At 38.8% G+C, this 27767-nt stretch overlaps 2 protein-coding genes across 2 annotated transcripts in view; one reads left to right on the top strand and one right to left on the bottom strand.

Moving 5' to 3' along the window:
* PIK3C2G (phosphatidylinositol-4-phosphate 3-kinase catalytic subunit type 2 gamma) overlaps positions 1 to 12651 on the top strand; it is a gene marked incomplete at both ends in the record, with an annotated part of 207905 nt that extends 195254 nt beyond the window's left edge. Inside the window, 2 exons of the mRNA XM_084261632.1 lie at positions 5868 to 5993; positions 12499 to 12651. Of these exons, the coding sequence (XP_084117758.1) occupies positions 5868 to 5993; positions 12499 to 12651 (279 nt within the window). The remainder of the gene's footprint in view (positions 1 to 5867; positions 5994 to 12498) is intronic.
* Positions 12652 to 15541: 2890 nt separating this feature from the next.
* Positions 15542 to 27767, bottom strand: part of PLCZ1 (phospholipase C zeta 1) — a gene marked incomplete at both ends in the record, with an annotated part of 49423 nt that continues 37197 nt past the window's right edge. The window contains 4 exons of the mRNA XM_084269904.1: positions 15542 to 15624; positions 18527 to 18676; positions 19868 to 20000; positions 22967 to 23139. Of these exons, the coding sequence (XP_084126030.1) occupies positions 15542 to 15624; positions 18527 to 18676; positions 19868 to 20000; positions 22967 to 23139 (539 nt within the window). The remainder of the gene's footprint in view (positions 15625 to 18526; positions 18677 to 19867; positions 20001 to 22966; positions 23140 to 27767) is intronic.

Here is a 27767-nt window from a genome sequence, read left to right as displayed (position 1 = left end):
TCCTTCCTTTTCCTTTCCTTTCCTTTCCTTTCCTTTCCTTTCCTTTCCTTTCCTTTCCTTTCCTTTCCTTTCCTTTCCTTTCCTTTTTCCTTTCCTTTCCTTTCCTTTCTTTCCTTTCCTTTCCTTTCCTTTCCTTTCCTTTCCTTTCCTTTCCTTTCCTTTCTTTCCTTTCCTTTCCTTTCCTTTCCTTTCCTTTCCTTTCCTTTCCTTTCCTTTCCTTTCCTTTCCTTTCCTTTCCTTTCCTTTCCTTTCCTTTCCTTTCTTCCTTTCCTTTCCTTTCCTTTCTTCTTTTCTTTTTTCTTTTCTTTTTTTTTTTTTTTTTTTTGGTCAAGATGGTTGAAAATGAAAAATGGGGAAAAAAAGAACAGCTGCTGGAATTATTAAATGTTCAGGAGCCATCAATCTGTTTCACTCTAAGACAAAAGGTGGGACAATATCTGCATGTCTAACATTAAGGGAAACTGATGACATGATTTAAGTTTGAGGCAAAGTCAGCTAAAAGAAAATTAGATGTCTCTTAGGAAGAGGTGAGTTTTAAAAAGCTTTACAGTAAATTATCCCTAAAGTGCACTTTTAAAAAAATCATAAAATCTCCCCTTAAAATTCATATTGACTGTTAAATCATGTAATTTAATATATGGTAAATTTAGAAGTAGTTAGATGTTTCATAATGCTAACGAAGAATCCAGCCTTCAGGAGAGTTGTGGATGGTTTGTAATGATCAAGGGATAAAAGTCGTTAGGATAATGTAATTCTTGTGGAAAAATTAATTGAATTTCATCCATTATTTCCCAGGTACAGCTAGTATATTTAAAATTAAATTAGACAGGACATAACCTATCTGTGTGGGTTTCTGTACGTAAATATCAATACTTTCTAAGTTTTGAAAAATAAAATTTTAGTGAAAAATGGAACACAGCCATAACAGATACCCACCTGTATTAGGTTTGCAGTATTGAATTACAGATGTGGAGAGAAGTAAATCCAGAGTATTATTTCCGCTCCCTCACTCCCCCTCACTCTGGAATACTTTCATCACCTTCTGCCTGACTTCAGGAGAAAATAACGTTCCAAGAGTAAACTGCTTTTTTAAATATACATGCAAGCAGTTGTAACTGAGTTCCTTAAGAATGCCAGTCATTATTAGGGTCAAGTAGGCAGGTCATTCCCTGAGAAAGCTGTTCGGCAGTGGCTTGTTCGTGTCTCAAAGTACAGGCCCGCAGTCAGCTTCTAAACTCAACTCAATTTCTTTTTATTGGCAGATCAAAATCACCAGGGGATTTTTTTGTCCATAGGCACTGCAAGGGAAGAGCTATTACATTTCTGCTGGGACCTTGGTTTTATACCTCTCCAGCCTTATGGCTTTTTAATAGCTTGAATTGATTTACAAACATATACAGTTGAAGATTTAAGACAGTAATTTAAATGGAGGGTTAACTTACTTTAAAGGAAGGGAAGTTCCTTTATTTCTGGGTTAATGAAATGACTACAGAATTAACTATAAATAGAATTCAATCTAAAACTTTGTTCTTTTCTGTTTGCTTGATCACAAGTACATTCAAGCCATTAAGGTTTCTGAGAGTAGTTAAAGTGTAAAATGGCATTCCCAAGGGACCTTTGGATTCTCCTCCTGGCCTAGACCATGCACAGAAGTCAGTGATTTTTGATCCAATAATAATAAGAGAAAGATTTTTTGCTGGATTTTAGAATTACAACTCCTCTAGAAATTTTACTCTGTGTTTGTAATGGAGCCATCAGAACGGATTTTCTTTGGTGCAAATGAGACTGGCATTTAGGTCTCAATTTTGCATTAGGGGAAAGGGACCTGGGGATCCTGGTGGACAGCAGGATGACCATGAGCCAGCAATGTGCCCTTGTGGCCAAGAGGGCCAATGGCATCTTGAGGTGTATTGGAAGGGGCATGCTTAGCAGGTCAAGAAAGGTCCTTTTCCCCCTCTACTCTGCCCTGGTGAGACCACACCTGGAATATTGTGTCCAGTTCTGGAACATAAGGAAAACCTTTTTCACTGTGAGGGCACAGAGCACTGGAACAGACTACACAGAGAGGCTGTGGAGTCTCCTCTGGAGACAATCAAAACCCGCCTGGGTGTGTTCCTGTATGACCTGCTCTAGGTGATCCTGCTCTGGCAGGGGGAGTGGACTAGATGATCTTTTCGAGGTCCCCTCCAACCCTGAACATTCTGTGATTCTCCTAAGTGTGTAAATGTGCCAATGCTGTCCGAGTTAGAAGTGAAAGGATAATCCGGGGGTTTTGCTCACTAAACGTGACACTGTGATATAACAGAAGGTTTAGAAAAAAAAAATAATGAGCAGTTTCCCCCATTCTTCTTTATTCAAAAAAATGTTCAACTCACCTGTGAAAGCCTGAGAAGGACCTCTTTGCCTGAAAGCCTGGGATTTTTGCCTACCGTGTCAGTTGTCTTAATAAAACAATTTACTTCAAATGTCACCTACTTTAGATCTAAAAAGATATTTCTGTCATATAATCCCACTCTTGTTTTTGCTCTGGGATTCTCAAAGTGCCAGGATCCCACTTTGGCCCTGGTAGGGAAGGGCCTAGCAAAGTGCAGCTCCTTCCATGGCCGTTCCAAGACTTCTCAAGAAATCCTTCAGTGAAGCAGAGTCTTCACAAGGAAAGATTGAGCTGTTGTGCCAATGAAAAGAGAAGCTGTCATGAACTCACCACACAGCTACCCAGCTCCTGTAAAGCCATGGCTGATTTATGCCTTCTTTTCCTCAGGAGTTTTGAATTATGCCTGCATAGAGGGACAGAGAGTTGTTAAGAGTTGGAGACCCTCGTTAGATGTTTTGTGTTGTATCAGGAGGCAGGGGAGGGCAGTTGAGAGGTGGGAGATGTGATCTGGCTCTAAGAGAGCTCAGCTGACTCCCTCTGATTGCTTGATGGCAGGACAGTGCCACCGCAGAGAGAAAATGCGGACAGTTGTGGAATTTGAAGCGGCCTGCTTGCCTTTCCTCTGCGAGGGAAGGTGAAGTAGGAGACATGTTATCTGTAAAGCAGGAAAAAGAGAAAAAAAAAACCTAATAACCAGAGCTGAGATATCTAGTTGGAATTCAGGTGACTGCCGTTTAAATTGCCTCTAACAGCCTGGCTGCTGATTGCTGCTATTCATGAAAAGCTGCTTTGTTTTAGCTCTGAAAGATCCCAGAGCAACTGCTCTGCCCTGAGTTTTCTTCTCCGAATCGCTAAAATATTCTCTTTTTTGATTTTCTCTCTTGACCCTCTCCTCCCCCTCACCTCTTTTGACACATATTAAGCTCCATTCAAAAGGAGAGTGAGGAAGTAAGTTTTCTGTCTGTGTTTCATGTGGCAACTGCAAAGCGTCTTCCTGAGAATTTGGGAAGAGTCGACTGATGGAGGAAGGTCAGTTGGCTGAAGGCTAGATACTGTGCCAGCGTTGCTAGCAGGGTACAGGGAGCAACAGAAAAGCTGTAGTCACAATTTATCTTGACTTTTTTTTTGATTCATTGCATGCTTCTGGATACCCTGGGCCCTGTCAAACAATCACAAGGCAATCAGCTTAGATTCTTTTCCTGGCAGGTGGGTGTCATACTGAGCCTGTTTCAAATGCAAATGATGATGCCATGATCTGTGTCTTTGTTGTCCTGAGGTGTGCAGTGGGGCACTGGCACCCCGTCTACACCCTGACCCATCTGGGCATCCATCAAGGGTGGATGCAGCTGTCCTCTCGCTCAACTTTGTAGCCCATTACACAGCATCTGGGCTACTTTGCAGCTGCTGCTGACCTCAGCTTTCAAAATTAGCTTTGAAACCACCCCTGGTTAGGCAGTACACTGCTGGGATGATTTATAAAGCCTGAAATTTTACAGGACTCTCCCTGTGCTATATTTCCATGCTTGAGATAGTGAAGATCATTGTGCTTAATCTCAGTGGTTGAGCTGGTAAGGTCTTCTTCAAGAATGACAACCCACCCCACACCACCCTTGTGTTTTTTTAACCAGATTGTCTGTTTTGCCTGAAAAACTAAAATCTGGTGACCCTCAAGTTACAGCAATGCTTCTCTATTCATTGAGAATGGAAGAGCTTGATTGCAGTTAGGATCCTGGTTGCTGGGGCTGCTGTTTAAGGCTACATTTCTTTCTTCTTCCTGATTTTTAAGAGACTGTTCAATTTACCGTTACTTGTAATCCTTGATTGCAGTTTTAGTGTAGTCCTAGATCAATAGAGATGGGCTTTCAAATGGACGGTGTGATTATAAATCCTGCGTTAACGATACGGTGCTTCATCCCAGGAAAATGCCTGTTAGCTTCACTGCCATTTAATGGCATTCTTCTGGCTGTTGCGTCCCATCTCTCTAAATCCCATGTTTATTTTGAATCCGGCTTACTTTGTGGGGCTGAGCAGTAGTAACATTTATTGTTCGCCTAGTGCTGACAACATGTAATGATTTGAGTAGCGCATCCTCTGATGCTGTGTCCTGTTAATGACAGCAGTAAAGAGCTTTGCAGTTGACCGCATCGTTTGCCTTGAAGGATCATTGCAGATAACAAGACCCAGAGATATGTTGTGCAAGAATCGGTTGCTCACACACACACAAGCACTGTTTTTCTTCCCAGTGGAGAAGTTATTCATTGCCAGGATGCCAGCAGTTTCTCCGATCATGAGGGTATCTTGTTGACAATGCCTGTAGAAAGCCCCATATTTCTAGTCACATCCTGTGAATAGTCAACATCTGAGAAACGACTTTATTCTGAGCCAGGTAAAATTCCAATGGAAAATACAAATGCAACTGCCCATGTAATGCTCTGGGTTCATCTGTTCCAGGGGTTTTAAGATCTTTTTGACTGCATTTTCATTTGCATTCTGTCACCGGATTGTCTATAAGCTGTCAGGTAAACTTGCAGCCTAAAATGCTGGCAGTACAATTAACATTACTGATACTTTGGTAAGCACCCATAATTTTATGCCCCATTTTGGCCCTTCTGATTGCATAGTGTTACCAGCACAAAGATGCCTGTTTAATTATAAGCTAAGCGCTAAGTGACATGCAAGCAAAATACCTGTTCCACGTTTTTTTTTTTTTGCAATTCCATTTCTTGTGTGTTCTTCTAAAACCTTTCATACTACCAGTGTGTTTTCTGAGTAACTGTGATGTTGCTTTAGGAGTAACCTTATATCTGTTGACAAGTAATCAAAAAACTCTCCACCCACCAGCATTAGCTTATGACTGAGCCTGGTTAGTAGATGGGCTCTGATCTAGCTACTGTCAGGTGGAATATCTGGGATATCATTCAGTAATCTGAACTGGAAAATTAAAGCAACTTTGCAGCTGTGTGATGAGAGAGATGGGAAATACTGCTTTTAGAAGAATCCTGTTCTGCCTGTCACACTGCAGAAAATGCTCCTGGCTCTTCTGTAGTGATATGCCTTTATGAAACACCCTTAGGAATAATCAGTTCTACTCAGTGCTATGTAGGGGTTAAAATCAATAGGAGCTTACCGGCTAGAATCCAGTTTCTGGATTTCCACTGCTTGGGAAAATGGAAGGGCTAGATTTTGTATCAGATTAAGCTGAGTTAAAGTAGATTGAGGTTTAAGGGGTTTTTCCATCAGAATGTAAAATATTAAAGATAGGAAGTTTTACCCTGTTCTTGTATCATTTCTTTTCTATTTTGCTGATTCAATATTAAGCTGAATTCTTTGAATTCCTGTTGTTTACTGCACCAGCACTCCAATGTAGCCAAATAGTATTGAGAATATAACATGTTTCTGTGTCTGCCTAAAGTTCAGATTTCATTTGGTACTTTTTATTCGTTTCCATTTCCAGAACATGGACATTCATATTTATGACCATTTGGTTTTCCAGCACCTCCCAGATGGCTCTGCCCCAAGTGCACACGCGGAATTTTATCTTCTGCCGGATCCTTATGAGGTCAGTCGAAGGAAAACAAGAGCAGCTCCAAAAAGCTCTGACCCTACCTACAATGAAATTGTGAGTACCTTTTGCTTTCCTCCGCCGTTTCTTACTTGCTTGACATTCTTTGCCCACTCTTGAAATAAAATAGCACCGTGGCATCCAGAGCTGTTGCAACGAGTAGAAATCAAAAAGGACGAACGTACCATAAGCTGAACTACAAAGGTGGACAGGCTCCTGCTCTGCATTTGTCTCAGAAATAAAAACATCTCTTTATGTTTCCCTCTCTTCAGGAAAACAGTTGGATTATCCACGTGAGGCCAAGCTTCAGTGCAGCCAAACCTAGGCTGTTTTGAATGCAGATTTGTACAGTAACATAAAAATGGCTAATTTGAATGGATACTGTTCCTCAAACTCACATTTGAAAATAGACAAGCAAATTGATGACACAATAATAAATAGCCCGGTTCTTTTTATGTCAAAATGCTAGCAGTTCACAGCCATATATAATTATTTCACACACCACTGAAGTGCTTATGTCTCTGGGGTGAAAAAAAATAAAAACATTTGTATGGGGAAACATTTACAACAGATTGGGAAGTGGCATAAACTATATTATTTTGTACAGCAGATGAGATTCAAACAGTAGGTGGAATCGGAGAGTATAATTATTACATCTAACAAATCTCCTAAAGATCTCAAAGCAATTTACAAATGTACTTTTGAGCAGGCTTTAAACTAGAAGACATGGGAAATATTACCACTCCACCCTGTTTCAGAGATGAGATATGATGAAGCTGAAGTGAGTCAGCTGAGACTAAGAGTCCTTATCTCCTAGTTTCCCACTCCTGGAGTTTTAATATTTTTATTTTCCCATGTCTATGTGATTACAAAAGTTACCTACTTTAGACTGATGACTTCCAGTGCTTCTGTAAGAAGGCTCCTCGAGTAGCATTGTTGCCAAGAGCTAAGACACATTTCCTTCTCCGTTCCCTTGAAGAGGAATATCAGGGAACTAGGCTTTATTTTTTTCGTTATCTTCTTTCCTTTCTTTTGCAATCAAAGAGACACTGGAATGAGTCTAACTGACCTGTCTAAAGAAATTCCTTTACATATGAAAGATACTTGAAGCAAAGAAATATAATACAATTATACAATAATATTCATTGTAAAATATCCTGAATGGGCTACAGAAAAGAACCAGCCAGAACTGCTGCAAGACAATTATTTTTCTAATCATTATTAGATCAAGTTGAATGCAAGAAAATCCAAAATCCTCTCTTCAGTCAGACAGTAGTCACTGGGAGGAGATTTAATTGTGGTTAAAGAGCATTCCACTGCTGTTACAAGATGTTCTCTGGAAACTTTAATACCCTTTATTCCAAACTTACAACCTTCTTCGCAGATGCTCAAGCTCTTTTTTCACCAAGAACTGTTAAATGCACTGGGCACATATGGTTCCCTTGAACTTGGACCTATCAAACCCGACGCTTGTGCTGTCAGCAGCTCTCTTCTTTCATATGTGATATCATTCTGTATGCATTTTCTGTCCAAGACTGGTAGACTGAGGCAGAAGTCACCCCAGGGAAGAAAAACTACTAAAAATATAAGTCAGCTGTCTTTTAAGTTAGTTACTGTCCAAAATGCTGTGTACAGAAATGTACTTGCCTTTTTTATGAGTTCATAAGTTTTTATTAAAGCCAAATGGCTGGAAGGAAGCTGTATATTAATTTCTCTCTGTGTTTGAGACTGAGAAAATTCTGAAATGTGCTTCTCTTGGGTATTTTTGTTTTTAGTTTTGTACTTTTATTGCTTATGACTGCCTACAGCAAATTATCAGCCTTGCAAAAGTGCATTTTATTTTTGATTTTTACTCGTGTGTGAGAGTAAAGATGCGAAGGTCCAGGAGACCTGAAAGAACTATGCCAAATGTTTTGGAGTTGCTTTTAACAAGCATTCCTTTTTTCTCTTGTTCCCTTATTTGGATTTTGGAATTTGTTGCATTCAAGCTGGTATAACATTGCATTAAAAAATGATGATTGAGTAGAAGAGGAGAATGAACAGAGAAAAATGGAACACGGTGTAAAGAGAACAAGAACAGCTTCCAGAGTAGGTTAGTGAAAACTAAGTAAGTAAAAAACTTAAGTTTAAACTCTCGCTAAGAGAAGTTGCAATGACCAGAACAAACTGCAGTGGGGCCTTGCTTATGTATAGCATTTGCTTTGAGACATGCTTCGAGGTCTCAGTTGTCCTCAGTTTGGCTCTTGACTCTTCTTGGGCCTGCATGAACTGTACAATCATAGAATACCCTGAGTTGGAAGGGACCTATAAGGATCATCCAGTCCAACTCCTGGATCTACACAGAGCCAGCCAGATCAGAACATGGGACTGAGAGCATTGTCCAGACACCTGTTGAACTCATCCAGACTTGGAGCTGTGACCACTTCCCTGGAGAGCCTGTTCCAGTGTCTGACCATCCTCTCAGTAAACAATCTCTTCCCAATGTCCAGCCTAAACCTCCCCTGTCACAGCTTCATGCCATTCCCTCGGGTTCCATTATCAGTGACCAAAGAGAGGAGATCAGCACCTGCCCCTTCACTCCCCCTCATCAGGAAACCATAAACTGCAATGAGGTCTCTCCTCAACCTCCTCTTCTCCAGGCTGAACAAACCAAGGAACTTCAGCCTCTCTTTGTAAGATTTCCCCTCCAGACCCCTCACCATCCTTACTGCCCTCCTCTGGACACTCTCCAATATTTCTATGTCCCTCTTGTACTGTGGCGCCCAAAACTGCACAAAGGACTTGAGGTGAGGCCGCACCATTGCAGTGTAGAGGGGGATAGTTCCCTTCCTGGACCAGCTGGCCATGCTGTGCTTGATGCACCCAAGGATATGGTTGGCCCTCCTGGGTGCCTGAGCACACTGCTGCCTCATGTTTAACTTGCTGTCAACCAAGACCCCCCCAAGTCTCTCTCAGCATGTCTGTCCTCGAGCGTCTGATCCCCAGTCTGAATGTTCAGGCGGGGTTGCCCCTTCCCAGGTGCAGAATCCAGCATTTGCCCTTGTTAAAACTTCATGTGGTTGGTGATAGCCCAGCTCTGTAGTCTGTCTAGGTCTCTCTGGACGGCTTCTCCACCCTCAATGGCAAGCAAACCTCTAAGCAGAGCACAGAGTGCATTGCAATAATGAAGCGAGAGTGAGTGGGAATTCTCTCCATCCCACCCCTTGGGGTTTGGCCAAATGTGAGTTAAACATAGCTGGGCCACCCCAGCATGTTAATGTTATTGCTGTTGCTGTGTTAGGGTTACTGCTGTTGCTGCCAGAGCAGAGGGGACAGAGAGGATGCTGCCCTGCCTCAGCCAGAAGGGTGCAGGCAAGTCTGATGAAGGGGGAGGAGGGGAGCTGTACCAGCAGCCACAGCTCCAGTACCATGCATCAAAGCTAATCTGGAAAATCTGGAGCAAATCTAGGAACTGTGCCATGGCTACCTACAGAGAAGCAACTGTCCCACATTTGCAATTAAAATGTCATTAGACTCCTGTAGGTCAACAGTGCTTCTCTTTTTGGAGCCAGGAATACTTGAATTCCAGCCCTGTCCCACTCATTTGCTGCATGGCCTCACCTCCATTTCATCTAGCGGTATAAAGACGAGACAAATACTCTTACTACACAATGATTTCAGGATTTAACTGTTCTGATTATGAAATTCTAGCAGGGGGTATTTGTTTTATCTACATATTGATTCAGCTATCTCCAGACCTTTCTTCTTTTTCTACATCCTGATGAGTTATCCCTTGCTCCATGTGAATTTGCGACATCATTTTAGGAACAGTTTATTGGGATCATTTGAAAACCACCCACCCTGCACTGTAAGGTCTGTCATTGCTTAAAGCTGAAAGCCTCTTTTTTGGCCAAAGATTGAAAGCTGTTCGTTACCTAAGTTCACGCCTGTTGTCATCCACTGTACTGAAGATTTCTTAGCTCTCACAGCCTACATGTACATTTTTTGGTGATTTAAAGCAACAGCTGAAAATATTATCTTCAATAGACTGGCAAAGAAACAAGGCACCTTTCTGCAGTAACATTAGTGTCACTTCAGTAATCGAATCATAGATCTATTCTAAATTCTATTATCACTTACTGTACCTGTCCTTCCTTTTCGGGTTTTCTTCATCATTTCACTTTGGTTTTGGTGGGGAGATGCCACTGGGGGGAGGGAAGCTGGAACAGGCACAGTAATCATCAAATCCAAAAAGCTCTGGGCGCGACTTTGACAGTAGCTGTTCCAGACTATGATTTCCAAAGCTTTCTAAATGGTAAAGGAAATTTGCTCCCTGGTAAATCCTTTCCAGAAAAAAAACAGTTAAAATGAGTGTGGCAGGGGTTTTTTTGTTCTTCTACAACTGGGGGGACAGTGGCCGTTCATGCCCACAGCACCAACTCTCCCCTTACACCAGAGGGGTTGGTGCCTTGCTGCCAGAGTAGCCCTACGTCCGGGCATCCCCGCAGCTCGCAGTGCAGGTGGAATCAGGCTGTGGTCCCAAGGGGCAGCCAAGGCCAGCTAGGGCTGTCTGGGAGAACCAACAGTGTCATGCCTCCTGGGTCCACCTGTGAAGTTCAGAACCACCTTTCCGTTGCCACTCAGCATTGAGGAGCATTGCTGGGGCTGAGCCTTTACAAACTCAATCCCCGCCTGAAGGGCATCTCCCGTGGCCGTTTCTGCTTCCTAGAGCTGGAGATAGTGAGAGGACTCAGCAGTGATAGTGAGAGGAATCAGCAGTGATAGTGAGAGGACTCAGCAGTGCAGCCCGCGGAGATCCAAGTGAGAGGGGGCTCAGTCTGATTGGCCTTTTCCTCAGCAGTGCCATGTACATGGGCTTGGTTGGGATCACACAGTAAACCCAAGCAGGTTGGGTGGCAAACTCCTTTTAGGCAGTTTCACTTCCCCGTTCTCCCAAAGTGACAGCACGTCACCGAGTTTGCTTTTTAAACTTCATGGAGATATTAAAATTTAAAGCTTTTTCCATTGCAACTAAAATAGCGAAAACATTTCCAGCCATACAAATTTTAGATTAAATGTACTTCTCTGAACAAAGCTTACCTTTCAGGCCTGAAGCTGGCTGAGAGCATTCGTTCACATTTTATCAGCCCACATCCAGTTCACTCAGCAGTTTTTGATTAATGCAGGGACTGAAACAAAGGAATCTGCTCTGAATGCAACTCATTCTTGTCAGCCTCTCTGGATTGTTGCGTTGCTGTTTGGGTTTTTTTAAAATTCAGAAAATACACTATTAATATGTCATAATTAACATCAGTATCTTCTCGTAATATTAAGGTAATTTCAAGGATATTTCAAGAGCTATAGTCCTTAGTAATTTCCTAAAGAGATGATAAGCAAGCTGCCTCATTTAATTGGAGAAGTATTAAGAGCACTTCTCGAGTAACTGAAACATCCAAATTTAGGAAGTTCCACTTGCTAAATTGGGTCCAGTCTCAGAGATGTTCCACATCTACAGCTCCTACTGAGTGGAGCGAGCTTTCTGTCATGTTTAATATTTGATGATTCCATTAAAAATGCAAGTATTTTTATAATGGGCACATTTGGATACAGTTAGTATCCAGAATCATGCATAAAGATATTTGTGTTAAAATAGTAACATTTATACAGACAATTTTCAAAGGAAAATTATCTCTTTTATGATGTGGGTTTCTTGGATCTAGAGCAGTTAGGAAACTTTATGGAGGTCTTGGTAAGAATAAAATTTGGTTTTGCTTTGGCTTGATCTTTTTTTAATTTTGGTATGTAGCACAAGATTTAATCACAAGTACAGCACTGAGAAAAAGTTCTGAGGTGCTGTGCATTGCTGTGATACACCTTTATGAGACATATCAATGCATCATAAAGTTCCCTTAAGGCACTACCAAGCAGCATGTAGCAAGTACAATATAGATAGCTTAAAAAAAAATTACATCAATACTGTTTTCCTGGGGTTTTTCCTAATCTTTGCAGAAAAGCAATACCATTTATTAAGACATCTGCTATGGAAGCACAATTTTAAACTTATAATAATATACACTTTTGCAGAATTACCTATCTTATGTATTTATGCTTCTCCCCATGGTGAATACCCCCATCTGAATCTCTCCTCCAGAAAATCAACATTCCCTGGTGAGCTTCATGGAGGATCTGATACTTCTTCACATTTGAGTTCAAAGCCCTGCTTAAGTCTCAATTTTCATAGGGAAAATTACATATACCTATTTTTTTTCTCAAGCATTGCACAACACAGGTTTCAGATTTATTTACAAATGCTTGGTAATGAAGATTTCACAAGCCTAAGCTGGCAGAATCTATTTTATACAAAACTATGTAAGGTCAAATGTATTTCTGAGATAAATTCAATAAGGTGAGTGAATTTGACTCATGGTTAGCAGTTTATAATTCTGGAGGGCAGTTTAAAGCAATTATTACAAATTTGTAATCATTATCCTGAGTACTGTATTGAAGGAAGTGTTTTTCTTGTCAAATAGATTCACAAATTCATAGGGTGGGGTTTTTTCTGTTTCAATGCATGCTGTTTCAGGTTGTATACGACAGAGTCACAGAGCTCGAAGGCCACATCCTGAAGCTTGTTGTGAAAAGCAAAGGAACATTTGTGGGAGCTGTTAACATTCGACTGAGCAGTGTCCAGTTAAATGAAGAAAAGTGGTATCCACTGGGAAACAGTGTAATTTAAATGTTGTCTAAGATTATTCAGTTATTTATCCACTGATGTTCCTTTATCCCATTTCCCACGGTATGTTTTGTCTCAGTTGCCCTTGAGAATACTCAGTCATCTGCTGATCCCATACCTCAGTATTTCTAATCATAAGGCTGTTGCCTTAAAATTGCTGCCATCTTCCCACAACTGATGCCTTTCAGTGTGAGTTTCACATGCTAAGAACACGTAGCAATGTGCAGAAAATTATGCTGACAGCAATAAATATTTGGGGTTTTTTTGGGTATTAAATAGTACTGTAAAAATACTAAATTCTGTACCAATCAAAGTGTGGGGCCTGATTCTTTGCCCATTGATTCCACTGATTGTGCTGAAACAATGCTGGTAATGGTGTGATGTATCAGTATTTGCTCAGACACTGCTATGGTGATTTCACCAGAGAACCATGGGAAAGTTCTCTGGAAGCCAGTACATTTCAGATGTCTAGGAAATTTCATGTTGAATCTTGTACAATCAATATATTAAAGAAAACAAAACCAGCCCAACAAACTTAAAAGCTTTGCACTTTACATATTCTCTGCAGTGTATGTTGGTGTGCTTTTAACTTTTGATAGAATGGTCACTTTTGAAATAATTCAATCGAGGGTATTTGTTTATGGATATGTCATTGTTTCTTTTATTTTTGATAACCGAGATGCAGATATAACCAGTCATTTGTGAGAAGAAAGGAGGAGGGAGAAGCTGGTGTTCACAGTTAAATAAAATATGTTGAATGAGAGGTTTCAGTGTGGTGTTTACTTAAGATCGCGCTGTAAGGAATGTTCACTAATCTTACCCGGTGCATTCTTATGCTGCACAAGGGAGTCAAGTCAGTGCCTGCACTGACCTTAGGGCTATAAGATATACATACATATTAAACAGTGAATGTGAGTGGTTCCTTTGAGTTCACTGAGACTAATTATGGGGTCTGTCCTTCATGGCATTTTTACCTGAATTGAGGAAGCACTGAAGCACATCTTCAAGCATTTTAACGTGTGAGTGGCCATAATGAACTGCCCATTATTGGTAGCCTCTTACACACGCGTAGCCAGCCACGTATATATACACCTTCCTGGGATCAGGGGCACATTTTTTAAGGCACGGGAGACAAGTTGATTTGTGATCTGGTCTGCTGGAAAATTGTTAGTTACCATATGCTGAGTAGGTCCGACATTTGTCCTACCAGGTGGAAAAGTGGTCAACAGAGGGATAATAATGCCAGAAGCTGAAGATAATAGCCTTCTTCTCCCAAAGGACACTCACAAATCAGACTTCAGAAAGTGATGCTGTATAAAGTGCCTTAAGTGGGACTAGGAAACTAAATAACCTGGAGTATTTCTCAGCATCAAACCAATTGACTATGTCACTTGGTCAGTTTTTATCTGAGAATAGATAGACCAGATTGCCTGGGGAAATCAGACTCCTCCTCATAAGGGGAGGTGAGGGGAACTGTGCTTGAATATTAATATTATTAGTATTCTTTGGAGCTGAAAAAAGCTATGAAATATTTAGTACACGAACAGGATATTGGCTAGCATACAGATCTGATCACTACACTGATCAGTACATCTAACATTTTAGATTATAGGCTCTTCTGTGCAAAGAGTCAAGTGACTTGTCAGTCAAGCACAGAAAACACTTTGTGGTCAGCTTACAATGTTATCAAATTACCTGACCTTACAGTTCAGTATTGATTTTAGATTTTTCTTACTCTACTGTCCTGGTTTCCTTATTATAACTATAATGCAATTTTCTAATAGTGTTATTTCCTGTGACATTTTCTAATCATTGTTTACTGCATGCCCTGATTTTTCCATCTTAGAGCAACATTAAATAAAATAGCATTAAAATGGCATTAAATAAAAAGAGCATTAAAATATATTATCAGAACTGTCTGAAGACATAGAGAGTACTGTTTATATTATAAAAAAACCATGTTTGAGTAACAAATTTGCCAGTAACTGATATGCACAGTCCCGTGGAAGGTCAAAAATACTTCAGGTTTTTTTAAGGAAGGTGGGCAAATTATCTTTTATGGGCAAGACCCACAGACAGCTGTGTTGGACTAGCTGTGTCAGTTGTTCTCAGGTATCTTAAATCACACAATCAACCCTTGTCTTGTCTAGAATTCTTCTAGTCCACCTCAAAGCATTGTTTCCTGAGTTCGCAGTAAGCTATATCCTGAGCTCCCTGCTGCTGTGGGGAGCATAACCCTTTACAAATCAGCCTGTGAATTATTTGTCTTTCTTTAGCAGCAGGAGGTTCAAGCCTAAACTAAGAAGAGGTACCAGCAATTAGCATCTTGAGTTTTTAATCATTTTAAGAGCTGTTTTTTTTTTCTCCAAGCAAAATTACAGTGGACATTGAAGAGGTACAGCTCAATCAGATATACCTATATCAGAGGTATGACTCAATCAGAAGCTGTTGTTATAAATTTTAAAGGTACATGGAAAATGTAATCTTTCCTGATCCCTTGGAAAGGTACAATAGTAAGAGATTCCATTCAATACAAATAAAAATTTCAATGAATCATGCTCATAATTTTGCAACTTGAAATCATAAACATTAGGCTATTGAACTCATGCATAACTTTGAAATTAGCTGCCAGTTAAATTATTAGTTTAATTTTTAAAATGTCCAAAAAAAGTTCAGTCTGTGTGAATTAGTTCTAAATAATGATGGGGAGCAACGTAGGCAGCCATTACTTATCTGGGATACCACTGACTCACACAAGATGTCCCGTGAGCTTAATAAACTCACTGTGAACGTGACACTCTGAAAATCAGACCCCTGGGTTGTTGCAAGCCTACTGATGTTGCTTTATTGAGCAGGGTGTGATCTCCCAGTCAGCTGCTAGTACAGAGCACCATTAATAGTACCAGACATGAACAAACAGTGATGCAGGTTCGAGATTGTCACCGTCTCTGGAGAACAGAGGGATGTTGCGGTAACCTGTAAATATAAGACACTTGATTAGTGTATTAAACACAAACACAAAAAAATGCATTAATTGCAAATGCAAGTCCATCATAAAGGAATGTTTTTATGATCTAATATGCAAATGAGGCATTATATATGATTATCTAAGTAACTCTTAGAAATAAACTGAAATTTCACAGAACCAAAGTCCCATTCCTATGGGTTTTCTCCTCTACATATACAGTATTTCAATTCTGGCTTTTTTGGACACACAGGGAACAACTCCCATGTCTTTCAGGATGTGGTGTGTTTTCAAACTGAAGACTTTTAGCCTAGTGATATTTAAACATGGAAAAAGCATACATTTTAATATCCAGAGATGTTATGTGCTGCACAAGTTGTTCTTCTATCAAATTAAATAACTTGTGAATCAACAGTGTCTTAGAGCAGAATAATGCTGCAACAGTAATGTACTGTCCAGCTGAGGCAGGAATAAAGTACAGCCAAGGTTGTCCTTTTAAATATGAGAGTGATTCCCAGTATCAGAGATCAGACATGCCTCAGAAACTACAGGTTCATCTGGTGAGCAGAAGAATTTGGAGAAGCTGTAGTTCTCAACTTCAAACTTAATTAACTTACCTGCTTGGAAAACAAAACAGTCCAACCCCTCAAACCTTCATTGCTTTATGTGACTGTAAATGTCTGTTATTTCAAAATAATAAACGATGTCACTATTGATTAAAAGAAATGTTCTGTGTTTTAGCTATGTATATATCACTGCAGTTGTTCAGGGAAATATCTATGGTGAATAAGTACATATATTCAAAACTGCAGTTTTCAAAATCCTTCTTTAGGTTTGTCTGGCTATGCATATAGTCTTTGGGACCCTCATTTATTTGGGTTTGGATTTTCTTGATTCTTCTATATGGCATGACAGGTCACCTGGTGACTAAGGTTCAGCTTCTGACAATATGCACTTGCGATCCACTTTTAGAGCATGCACACAGTATGTGGAAGACACGGTTTATCTCCTATCCAAAAATGCACTTCAAGGCCTACGACTCATTTCTAAAGACTCTGGTCTAGTCCCCTACATACAGAATATTCTACAAAATGTCCTGAGCAAAGTAAAACTACTTTTTAATTGAAATTGTTCTAGTTTGAATGAAATAATTAACTATTCATTGATCCAGTGATAATGGAGTAACAATTTAATTCCCTTCCTATATTAGTATTCTGCATGGCATACTTACTGGGACAGGGGCTGTAACCCAAGTCCCTCATCCTCTCACCTTTAACCACCCAGCTAAAAATTATCCTCGCCTTCAGCCCCTCTGAGTATACCTGCTGAATCATTGCATGAAAAATCAAATGCTGCTAGAGGTGGGCAGCAAGCAGGCAGCAAGCATTCTGCCCCAGTGCAATCTGCAGCTGAGGTGGTAGGGGAAAGGAAGGAAATGATGGCACATAGTTGAATCTGTTAAAAAGAAAATGTAGGGGAGGGTGGCAATAGCACAACTTTGTTTCACTGCTTGTCAAAGATCCCCCCCCCCAAAAAAAAAGTAAACACAGCTCAGCTTTTGGAAGCCATGTGTCCTCAGGGGACACCTCAGGGATGTGTACCCTAGGGAAGGAGGGACAGTCCCATAGTGCAGATTGAAGCAATCAGATCTGTGAAGAGTCAGATTTAAAACATAACATACTCTTTAGCATGGTTTAGACAGTTCTTCACGAAAAACTCTAGGCTGTTGTTGCTCCCTCTGTAAGACACATTCCCATTTCACTATTCTGGGAGTTTAAGGACCTAAAGCAAAACAATGGTTCCATATCTGGAATCCAAAGGTCTCAATGTTAAGTATTGCAATAAATTTTGAAGTTATCTGTCAGTTCATCTCCTAGAAACATTTTATTTATTTATGTCTCTGGGCATCTTGAAGTCATCTTACTTTTTTTTTATTGTCGTAAGTGGAAATTGGGGTGATTTCTTTGGCACAGATTATAGGTTTTGTACCTATTTTTATCTCCTAGAATCTCCATATTCTTTCTTTTGAATAATATGAATCCCCAATTTGTGACAAAAATTAATCATGCAGGCACATTAGAAATGCACTGAAAATGTATATATTATTAAAAAAAAGCCCAAATTGATAATTTTTGCAAGCATATGTAAGCTTCACTGTCTGCTATTTAAATTTCTCTCAGACATTATGAGTTGACAGGATTTTTTTTTTTCATTATCCTGAAATATACATATAAAAGTATAAGGTGATCAATGTAAAAATTGTGTTAGAGAAAAGTGTGCCTTAAGAGAGATGTCTTTGTTCTTTTGTAACTCCTCAACCTAAACTAGGAGTCACTAACAGCTTTATGACTTCAGAGCCTGGAAAGAAAAAGCCATTTAAAATCCTGTTAAGCTTAATAAAAATAAAACACAGTGCCCATTGCCAGCTCCAATGTTTTGCCTTCACATCTTCATTCACTAATAAAAGCCGGTTGTTTGTTTTGTCAGAAATAGCTTTGGAAATTCAATATAGTAAACAGCCATTTTACATAAGCCTTTCTCCTTGGCCTGCTGACTTCTGTGTCTGTTCTTTATGTGCAGCCTATTAATCATGTAGGACTGCAGAAGAATAAAACAATACAATAAAATACAATTAAAGAAATACTACCAAGAAAAATACCATATTTTTTTTTCTTAATTTCTATTCTTTGATCTCTGTTCTGAGAAACTGCAGTTAGTTAGGTTTCATGAGGGGTTTTTTTTTGTCTTGTTTCAATTTGGTTTGTATTGGGATTTCGGCCTAACTGAGAAGAAAATGCACAAGGCTGATACCTTTATAGTACTTCTGACTAATTTTTCTCCTCCTCCTGACAAAAGACTGGAATGTTTTAAATTTTTTTGAGCTGTTATAGGTGGATCACATGAAAATATTACCTTTGTTCATGCTCTGCAGTGGCAAAGTGTATTGACCAAGGAATTCATTTGCAACCAGAGATATCTCATCCTTCACACAGAAGCGTATCAATGCCAGTTCTGGAACTTGGATGGTAAACGAGAAAGTTTCATCCCACCTGGGGCTCAAAGCTATCAAAAAGAGAAAACACACAGTATCCATTTAATTTATTCTACCTGGTACCTGAATTATTGTTTCTGCTATCACTAGTCTGACCTGGTCAAGATTCCTTCTTTTTCTTAGATTTCTGTACCTATATACATGATGAGACTCCCACTGACTGCAGTGATATCTGTGTCACATCTCTTGTAAAGGTCATGGAGTTAAACCTGTCAGAGGGAAGGTCTCAGAATGAAGCAAACGGGGAACTTGGGACTTGCCCACAGTATGCAGGCCAGCCCTTCTAAGGATTTGTCATGTATTAGCTACATAACACCGTAAATCAAAAGCCCAAGCAAGTTGGTGTCACCTTTCTAGAGGAGAGCAAAATGGGACAGTGATAGCCATGTTAAGAATCTCTGCTCAGCTTAAATTTTCCTATGGTCATACTAGTTTCATGGTTTTGCCAAAATTTCTCCTTTTACAGCAGGTAATTTAGGTAAACTAAAGTAGTAACATGATCACTTGACTAGAAATTAAAAAAAGAGGATGTAGAAGGGCCAGGGAGGCGGGTGGGGGGGTTGTGGGAAGTGTACTTTATGTTGTGCAATGTTCATACACTGAGAAAGGGCATTAAGGGGCAGAGGGCACCTGTCAAGCAATTAAGGGAATAGTCCCACTAGAAACTTTGTATGAGGTGAGTGATGAAGTCACAGAAATTTCTTCAGAAAAAAAATGCCTTTAAATTTACAAATCCTGGACTGGTTTGGGTTGGGATAGTATTAATTTTCTTCGTATCAACTGCTATGGTGTTATGTTTTAGTTTGGAAACTGCTTAACGTATGCCTGTCAATGGGAAATAGTGAATGAATGCTTAATTTTGCTTTGCTTCCATGTGCAGCTTTTGCATTATCTATTAAATTGTCTTGAAATCAACCTAAGTCAATTTTCTCACTTAATGCCCTTCCAACTTTTTCACACTACAGGGGACTGAGCAAAGCAGCTATGTGGGGTTCGTCTGCTGTCCAGGGTGAGCCCACAACAGGAGTGAAGACAATGTATTCCATCTTCAGGAAAGTGCTAATGAATAAGAGAGTTTGTACTTCCTTAATAATTGCAGTCTTTCTAAGTACACAACATCTTCTTGGAATGGAAAAATGGTAATTCCTTAAAAAATATTCTTGTGCTTTGTTCACAGTCAAGGGAATAAGACTGATGCTCACCATTGCATCTTACAACGCTTGATTTTTTTTTTGCTTGATCTTCTGGCACACCATGAATTTCTATCTGCACTAGAGGGTCAGCTTTGTTAGTCTTCGACAGGGCACTGGGTGGTAACTGATGACCACTGATGAGCTGGAAAATTAAAATTGCAGTATATTGAAATATTTGTAAGAAGGAACTTTATATAGTAGCCATACAGTAGCCATAGTAGCAAAAACTGTTCCTTAAGAAAATATTTTAAGAAGCATGTACAAGACAAGACTGTTTTAGAAACATGTTAAATGCAATGAAATTATAAATATGATGTTTCTTATTTAATTTCTTAGCTAATTTAGAATAGTTTGGGTTGGAAGGGACCTTTAAAGGTCATCTAGTCCCACCTCCCCTGCAATGAGCAGGGACATCTTCGAGTAACTCAGGTTGCTCAGAGCACCGTCCAACCTGATCTGAAATGTTTCAAGAGATGGGGCATCAACCACCTCTCTGGTCAGCCTGTCCCACTGTTTCAATACCCTCATTGAAAAAAAAAAAAGAAAAAGAAAATCTTATATCATGCTTTAAATGATAATTTTTAGATTTAAGCTTTTTTATTGAATAGCTAGTCATAGTGTGTGTATATATATATATATATATATTTACCATGCAAAATAGCAATGCTGGAGGAATCAGTCTCATGGTTTTTGCATTTTCTGAGATGAAACTAATAAATTCCTATTAAAGCTGTGTCTAGTGAACCAGAACATCCACAGTGACATCAGCATTGTCTTACAGGGTATGTAGTAGCGGCACACCCACATTCTCTGTCTTTCTTAGTAATACATAAAAAGTCTGCATTTAGAAGTCTCCCTGATATTTTCTGCTTAATGCAGTTAGCTACCTGGAAATTTTGCCTCAGACTGCCCTGTAATCTGGCTTCCAGCCTAAGGAGTGATTTATGAAAGTCACAACTTTGTCTGCTTTCTAGCTATATTTCAGGACACGTAAAAGAGAATAACCATCTGTACAGTAATCTGCATTTTAGAAATCAACGTATGGAATCTATCAAGAGAGATGTACAAGCCTGCAAGCCAAGGTGAAAGATACAATCCTTCTGATCCAGACCTCAGGACTAAGCATCAAAACTCATGATACAGATTCTTATTCTCTTGTCAACCACCAAAAAAAAATTGAAACTCACAAATTCTACCTTTTGATTAGATATTATTCTGTAACACCTAGCTCCAAGAAAAGCTCATCTGAAACACTGAAGAGCAGTGGCTTAGCAAACCCTGATGCTGTCCCCTTTCTTCCTAGAAAATAGCTACTACCTTCATCAGAAAGCTCTTTGAGATTCAAGAACTAATGGACTGCCCACCTAGAACCAGGAGTGGTGACATTCCCTGAATGTCAGCCACACTGGCCATGTCCTGCTTCCCATTCCTACCCTATTGTTAGACCCAGTCTGTCTCCTACAGAGTAGGAAAAATGTGAGCGGTTTCCAGCCCACTATGACCCAAATCCATTAATTCAATCAATTTTTGAAACCCAAGAAGAAGCAAACACACAGGGGGGGTTTCCAAACAAAATACCTTGAATATTTTTATTTCTGCTTCAAAGGCTATAAGCTTCTTGATGGGAATTGTGCCACATCAGGTTAAGAAGGGTATTAGACTCAGTAAAATTTTGCCCCATGTGATTTTTGTTTTCATTTAAGTTCTTTCACTCACTCACTCACAGTCAGTCTGATTTTCCCCGCCCCCTCCTCTCCCCCCCCGGATGTGTTGTATCTTTGCCCTCAGTTAACTAGTTTCTCTATTCTTGGTTAGTTATTCTTCCTTAGCAGAAACTATATTCCCTCTGACTCCTCCTCATGAGTTTTTGTCTTCACCATTTACTGACTCTATGAATGTGTCACTCTGCGCATTGCGGTCCCTCAACCGGTGGGATCCCATTGCTGCCTTGTGTCCTGCGCTACCCAGCCTGTAGTCTCAGTCTATGTCCTCAGCCTAGAAGTTGGCCTTTTCCTTTCCAACTTTGCCATATCAGAAATTCCCTTCTCCTTCAAAGGTTTTTGTCTGTGTTCTGCACTGAAGTTGGGGATTATTTCTCATCTTAATTAACACCAGACTTATACAAATAAGGGCTAAAATAACTGGTGTACATGCATGGGTGCTTGAAATCATCCAGTAATGTCTATTCATAATTGGTATGCTCACTGTTAGGACACTAAAATGTTCTTGATTAGGTGCATGCATTATGTGAGTATTTTATAATTGTTATTAGCTAATGTTTTAGCTCCACTATTTATTTCTCTGAAAGAAACAAAATAGCAATTATACACTAATTTTATGCTAATTAAATAGTATTTATGCAAGTAGTGTACTGTATAATCAGAAATAGAGCACCTTTTCATTGGGAAAAGGTAGTTTTCTAACTAGTGAATAATTATAAAACATCTACTTGACCTCAAAAGGGTTTTTCTAACCCATTAGTTTTAAGTGACATATTTCTAGTGTTTTAAGAAGTAAATCAGATCTGAATTTGGAGTAGAAATAATTCAATGGCTTATTGATCCATCCTCCTTTTTACATTTATTTATAGCATTTTAGGATGATAAATAGTCCTTTATGCATGCATAGGAAGATAATGAAACTCAAAGAAGCATAAAGCTTCCTATCATAACTTTAAACATTTCCAATTGTCAATTAGCATTGTAATAGTACATGTGGTATTACTAATATTTCAAGAAATTAACACTAAAAGTGCACATTCTGCATTTTCAAAGTCCCTTTGCCAGCTATACTTGTGGCACAATGCAAGGTATATTTATATTTCTGTACACAACACTGTGAAAAATCATACATTTTTACCAACTCGTAGCTTCTGAACCCCTACATATCTTAAGCAAACATAAGTGAACTGCAGATGGAAAACCATCCAAGCAGCAGTAGACACTATAGATAGTTTTAACATGCTATAAATAAATAATATTAAACTTCCCAACAACAAGGAAAAGGGATAAAACGAGAAAGCAATAATAGAAAACCAATAGGTCTCAACTACATAAAGTTTGTTTTGACATTTTATGAAAAAAAAAATTAGCAATTAACTAAGCTTACCCTTATTGAGAGAGATATTGGTTTGCTGTATCTTCCCACGTTGTGAGGGGTAAATGTTGAATTGTGGTCTCTCAAGAATTTCGGTTTCAGAATATAGCCACAGCCACCATTGTCTAGGAATTTTCCATTTTGCAATTCCATTTGTACTCCTGGTGTCTGGAAGTTTAAGGCCACTATAAAAATAAGCAAACACTGATTTTAGTGAATTAGCGTTGATATTTTACAAAAAAAATCCCAACCCAAACCCAACCAAATCTCTCTCACAATAATAGTAAAAATGAAAAAAGAGATTAAAATATCTATGTCTTTCAACTCATATGTAAGATCCTGTTAATTCTCTACAATTTACTGGTATTCAATAGTGAACAATTTGTGAGCAAAACTCTGTTATTTAGAACGCACTACAATTTAAGCATTACCCTCTAGATGTTTTTTACACTGCAGAGTGTCATGAGTTTTCCCTTTTCTTTCTAAATTACACCTTAAAGAACAAGAAATGAAAGATCCTTTTCATCCATAAGGACTAAATTCACACACTAATTTCTCTACAGCAGCAAGGCTCTACACCCTGAACCTGCTCACAAAGTTCTGATGCAGAAGGTAAAACCATGGAATTGTAAATAAGCATAGTTTTAGTGGAGAACTCAACACAAAAACATGTCACACACAAGATCAAGAAGCTTTAGAGATAGACCATTCAGTGCAAATACATCTAAGTTTATGGAAGCAGAAGCAATTTTAAAAGTGTTCTTAAATTTACGTGAGCAAACTCTTCAAGCTTAATCCTTCAGTACTGGTGTTTATTGTTAGTATACATCTGTCAGATTTGCTTTTCCTTGGCAGCTCAAAACAGTTTTGGTCTGCTGCAGCAGCAGCAATAAAATAATACACTTCTCATAAACAGGATATTGTAATTCACAAGATAAAGTCAACATTGAAATGGACCTGTTTAATGAAATTTTGCCCTATTCCACTACATTGGAGCTTCCTGTCACATTCAAAATAGAAAACGCACAAGTCAAATCAGTGCAATGATAACATGACATATCTTAAATAGAAAATGATAAAAAGTCATTTACTTGATGGCTTGGCAGGAAAAAAAATGAAGACATTAAGAAGTACAAGTCATTCCTCATAATAATTCAGGAAGAGGACCTTATTACATGTTCCTATGAGATAATATAAAAGTATTGAATGAACATTTGGCAGAATTCAGAAATCCTTATCTGGATAATGCAAGAAATTTGCATCTGTTTCATTGCAAAAATGATTTGTTTCTTCAGTGCTTTGATGACCCTGTCAAAAAATTCTGTAGTAAATGACACAACCAGGAACAGATCTGCAGAGTGAAGCAGGTACTATAGACCTGTATGTTTACACGATGCCTGCTTTTGGTAGGGTTACTTCAGAAGAGTGTTAACCTGGTCTCATGTCCTCAACACCGATTAATGGCAGGAACATATCAGATGCTCCCAAAGTTCATCCTCCTTTTCATCTGAAATGAATCCAGTCTGTGCTGGATAAGATTGCTTTGCAACATGAACCAACATGCAGTAAGTAGGAACAATTAAGAATTTTTCCTTAAAAAATCCACAAATAAACAAAAAACCCAAACCCAGCAACAACAAAACAAAACACACTCCTGCTTTGAACTAAATGTTACTGTAGATACAGGCATAGATTCTATGTCAATATGCAACTTAACTTTAAGCTTATTTACCTTTGACAACAGAAATTGAACTTCAAAATATTCATATTGCCCATTGCCCTCCATTGCCTGGTTTCAAGAGGGTAAATGTTCTCTTGGCATAGTTTTGGTAGAGGATCACAATTTGATTTTATATGGCTCAACACATCATCCAGAAACAGACCCAAATGTGGTGCTATATGACCCTTGTTGTATCTTAACACTTGAAGCAGTGCAATGAATGCAACCCTGAGACTCCTTGAAGCCTAGGCCCTGGCATGATCTACAGATAACCCAAGATCCCTCAGCTCATAGGTAATTCCTAGGCAGTAGTTTCAAAATAAGTGGTTTAGAAACTGTAACTGAAATTAGGCAAATAGAACAGCCATAACTTCAAATAGTATCTTCCACATGATGAAACAAATTACATGATTGCACATAATGAGACTGTTGCTAAATTTGCCAAGCTTCATAGGCTACTAAGCAGAAAAATCTGATTTAGCAACAGAAACAAGCAAAGGAGAATACTTTACATTTTATCATATTAGGAAAATTACTTTTGCAACACAAGTGAAGGGCAATCTTATTATGGTTTGATGTCTTCAAACATCAACACTATATTTTTACTTAATTTAATTTTACCTTAGAATAAGTTAAAAACACACTGAACAGTAGTTTTAATTTGTCTACTGATTTCTTGGTGTTTCAAGTTGTAACCTGATTAAGGTAAGGGAATGTGAAATTATGTATTCTATTCTCTGAGATGCATACTGCAACTGTTAGCAAGGTTCACAGCTGCTTGGAGCCTCATAGGACAATGCTTCATGGCATACTGGTGATGCACAGCTTTTCTTTTTATCAGATGCAGTTATAATTCTTACACTGCTTAAGAAATGGCATATTTATAAATTAAAAGGTTTTTTTTTTTTTTTTTCCATTGCCTAGCGGTATGGTCTTAGCAACACTTTTCTCCAAGGAAGACTGAATTTCTATCTAATATTTAATCTTAATTTTGCTGGCACACAAGAACAGAACTGTCAATAACATGCTTTATAGCGTTGCTTTATGAAACAGAAGAAATTTAATGCATGTACAAACGGAGCTTTAAACTGCTGATTGCCTTTGGAAAGAAACCCAAATATGCTGACTATGAAACCATCTGGACAATACATAATCCTAATGTATAGCTTTCATGGGAAAGTATAGGCACCTGAAGTTTAGCACTGTGCAAGTTAAACTTTCTCCTCAGTCCTTCCATTAAGCTCCAAAAGCCCTTTAATGTTGGCATCAAAATCAAAACAGCAGAGCAAAATACGGGCTTGGAGGACAACCTGAGGAAATTAATTCCTCAGTGTGATTCCTGCATCTGAAATGGAACCAAATCTTCCCGGAACCACGAGGCTGAATCTCCTTCAGATCAGAGTATGTAATATTCATCTTCTTGTAAAGTATCAAAGCTTTCATGGCTGTCCCTGTTGGACCGATTGTAATAACTTGATGTATCAAGTGCAAGCCTATCTCCAAAAAGCTAAACAATCCATAATGCACAGAGCAATACAAAGGGTCTATTTCATCCTAAATCTCTGTGTCACAAGCAGTTAACTGAAGTCAGTCTCACAGCTAACTGCAGAACTAACCTCAGCCTAAGAATTCAAATACAGCACCTTCCATAAGTGCTACCATTCACGACATAACTGATTTTCAGACTGAAATCAAAAGCTTTTGAAAATGAAAGTGAGTACTGGGGTTCTTAGATTTCTAAGTGACTACAGCTTGAAGGCAGTTGAGGAAAACTGCACATTCTTCATCTGTGATGCTGCTTCTCAATTAATATTTCTATTGGGATTTTTAAATTGCCATTTTTTTATTTTTATGCTTTGCTTCCTGGTTCTGTTAGCTATATTATCAGCTATATTTTCCACATTTAAAAGGGAAGATTTAAAAATTTGTCACATATTTTTCTTGAGTTACATAATTGCCTTTTATGCAATTTAAAATCAATATGAAAATGTCTGAATTTTATGCAATCTCTAAAAATATCATATGCACAAAACAAGCAGTGCCGATGTTCCCAACTCCATGAATTACTTCATTCACTTGAGTCTAAAGAGATACAGTACATCATACTCCCAACCCTTTCATCAGTCTTGTTGCCATCTTGTCACCCCTTTCCAATTGTCTATACTCTTAAAACAGGCCAATCACAATGACAGCATAGATATCCAAAATTTGGAATTAATTCACAAATGGTAGGTTTTAAACACCTTTTTTCACCTGGGTCTATCTGAGAAGCTAGAAAGAGTTTCAGCATAGTTAAGACTGGCAAATTACAGCAGCCTTCTGAGCCTGCTCTGAGCCTGAGCATTACTTGATATTCTGGTACTGTCTTGACATATCACTCATCCCCACTGCCATTTCTGGGTGCTCTCAAATTCAGGCTTGTAGACCTACTGTCCAAAGTCAGTCTTTTAAGTGTCCTCAGCATTTCCTATGCCTTGGGCTTTATGAGATTTTTTAAATCTTTATGCAGCTTTAGACATCTTGCCAAGCCAGTGAATAGGAGAGATCCCACCCAAGCTTGATGGAAAAGGACTTAGGCCTATCAGAAAAAAAAAAGTATAGAATGAATGGTTCCCTTATAGCACACAGCCAACTTCACAGTTTAGTGTGAATTCTGGCATACAACCCGTCCCTTATCTCTTTTTTTGACCAAAAACTTTTGTCAAACTGTATGTGTTTTTCCCCCTCCTTCCAGAACAAAATGGGGCTTCAGCTATTTACAGTTCAGATTTTATTAAGCTTAATTGTAATTTCTGTCTTTGTGTATCACTGATGAATTTTGAAATGTATGCTCTTATTCTACAGAAACAATTTTTGAATCACTTAGAGCATGAGGTATTCTGTTCTGGTAAGAAGTACTACTCTTCAGAGAACTGAGTAACATGCATAACTGACCCACCATGCCAGCATATGCAGTCAGTCTGTCCTTACTGTCTTGGGGCCAATTCAGTACTGTTGCTCTAAAGACACTGTCATTAGAAGTGGTAAGAAGTCAATCATTCTAATATTCATAACTGCTGACATTGTTCCTATTTAATTACAAGCAGCTCTGGA

This window comes from Gallinula chloropus, assembly GCF_964237585.1.
Source record: "Gallinula chloropus genome assembly, chromosome: 1".
Lineage (NCBI taxonomy): Eukaryota > Metazoa > Chordata > Aves > Gruiformes > Rallidae > Gallinula > Gallinula chloropus.
Note: the sequence above shows the minus strand (reverse complement) of the source record. Positions and strands in the feature narration are given on the sequence as shown.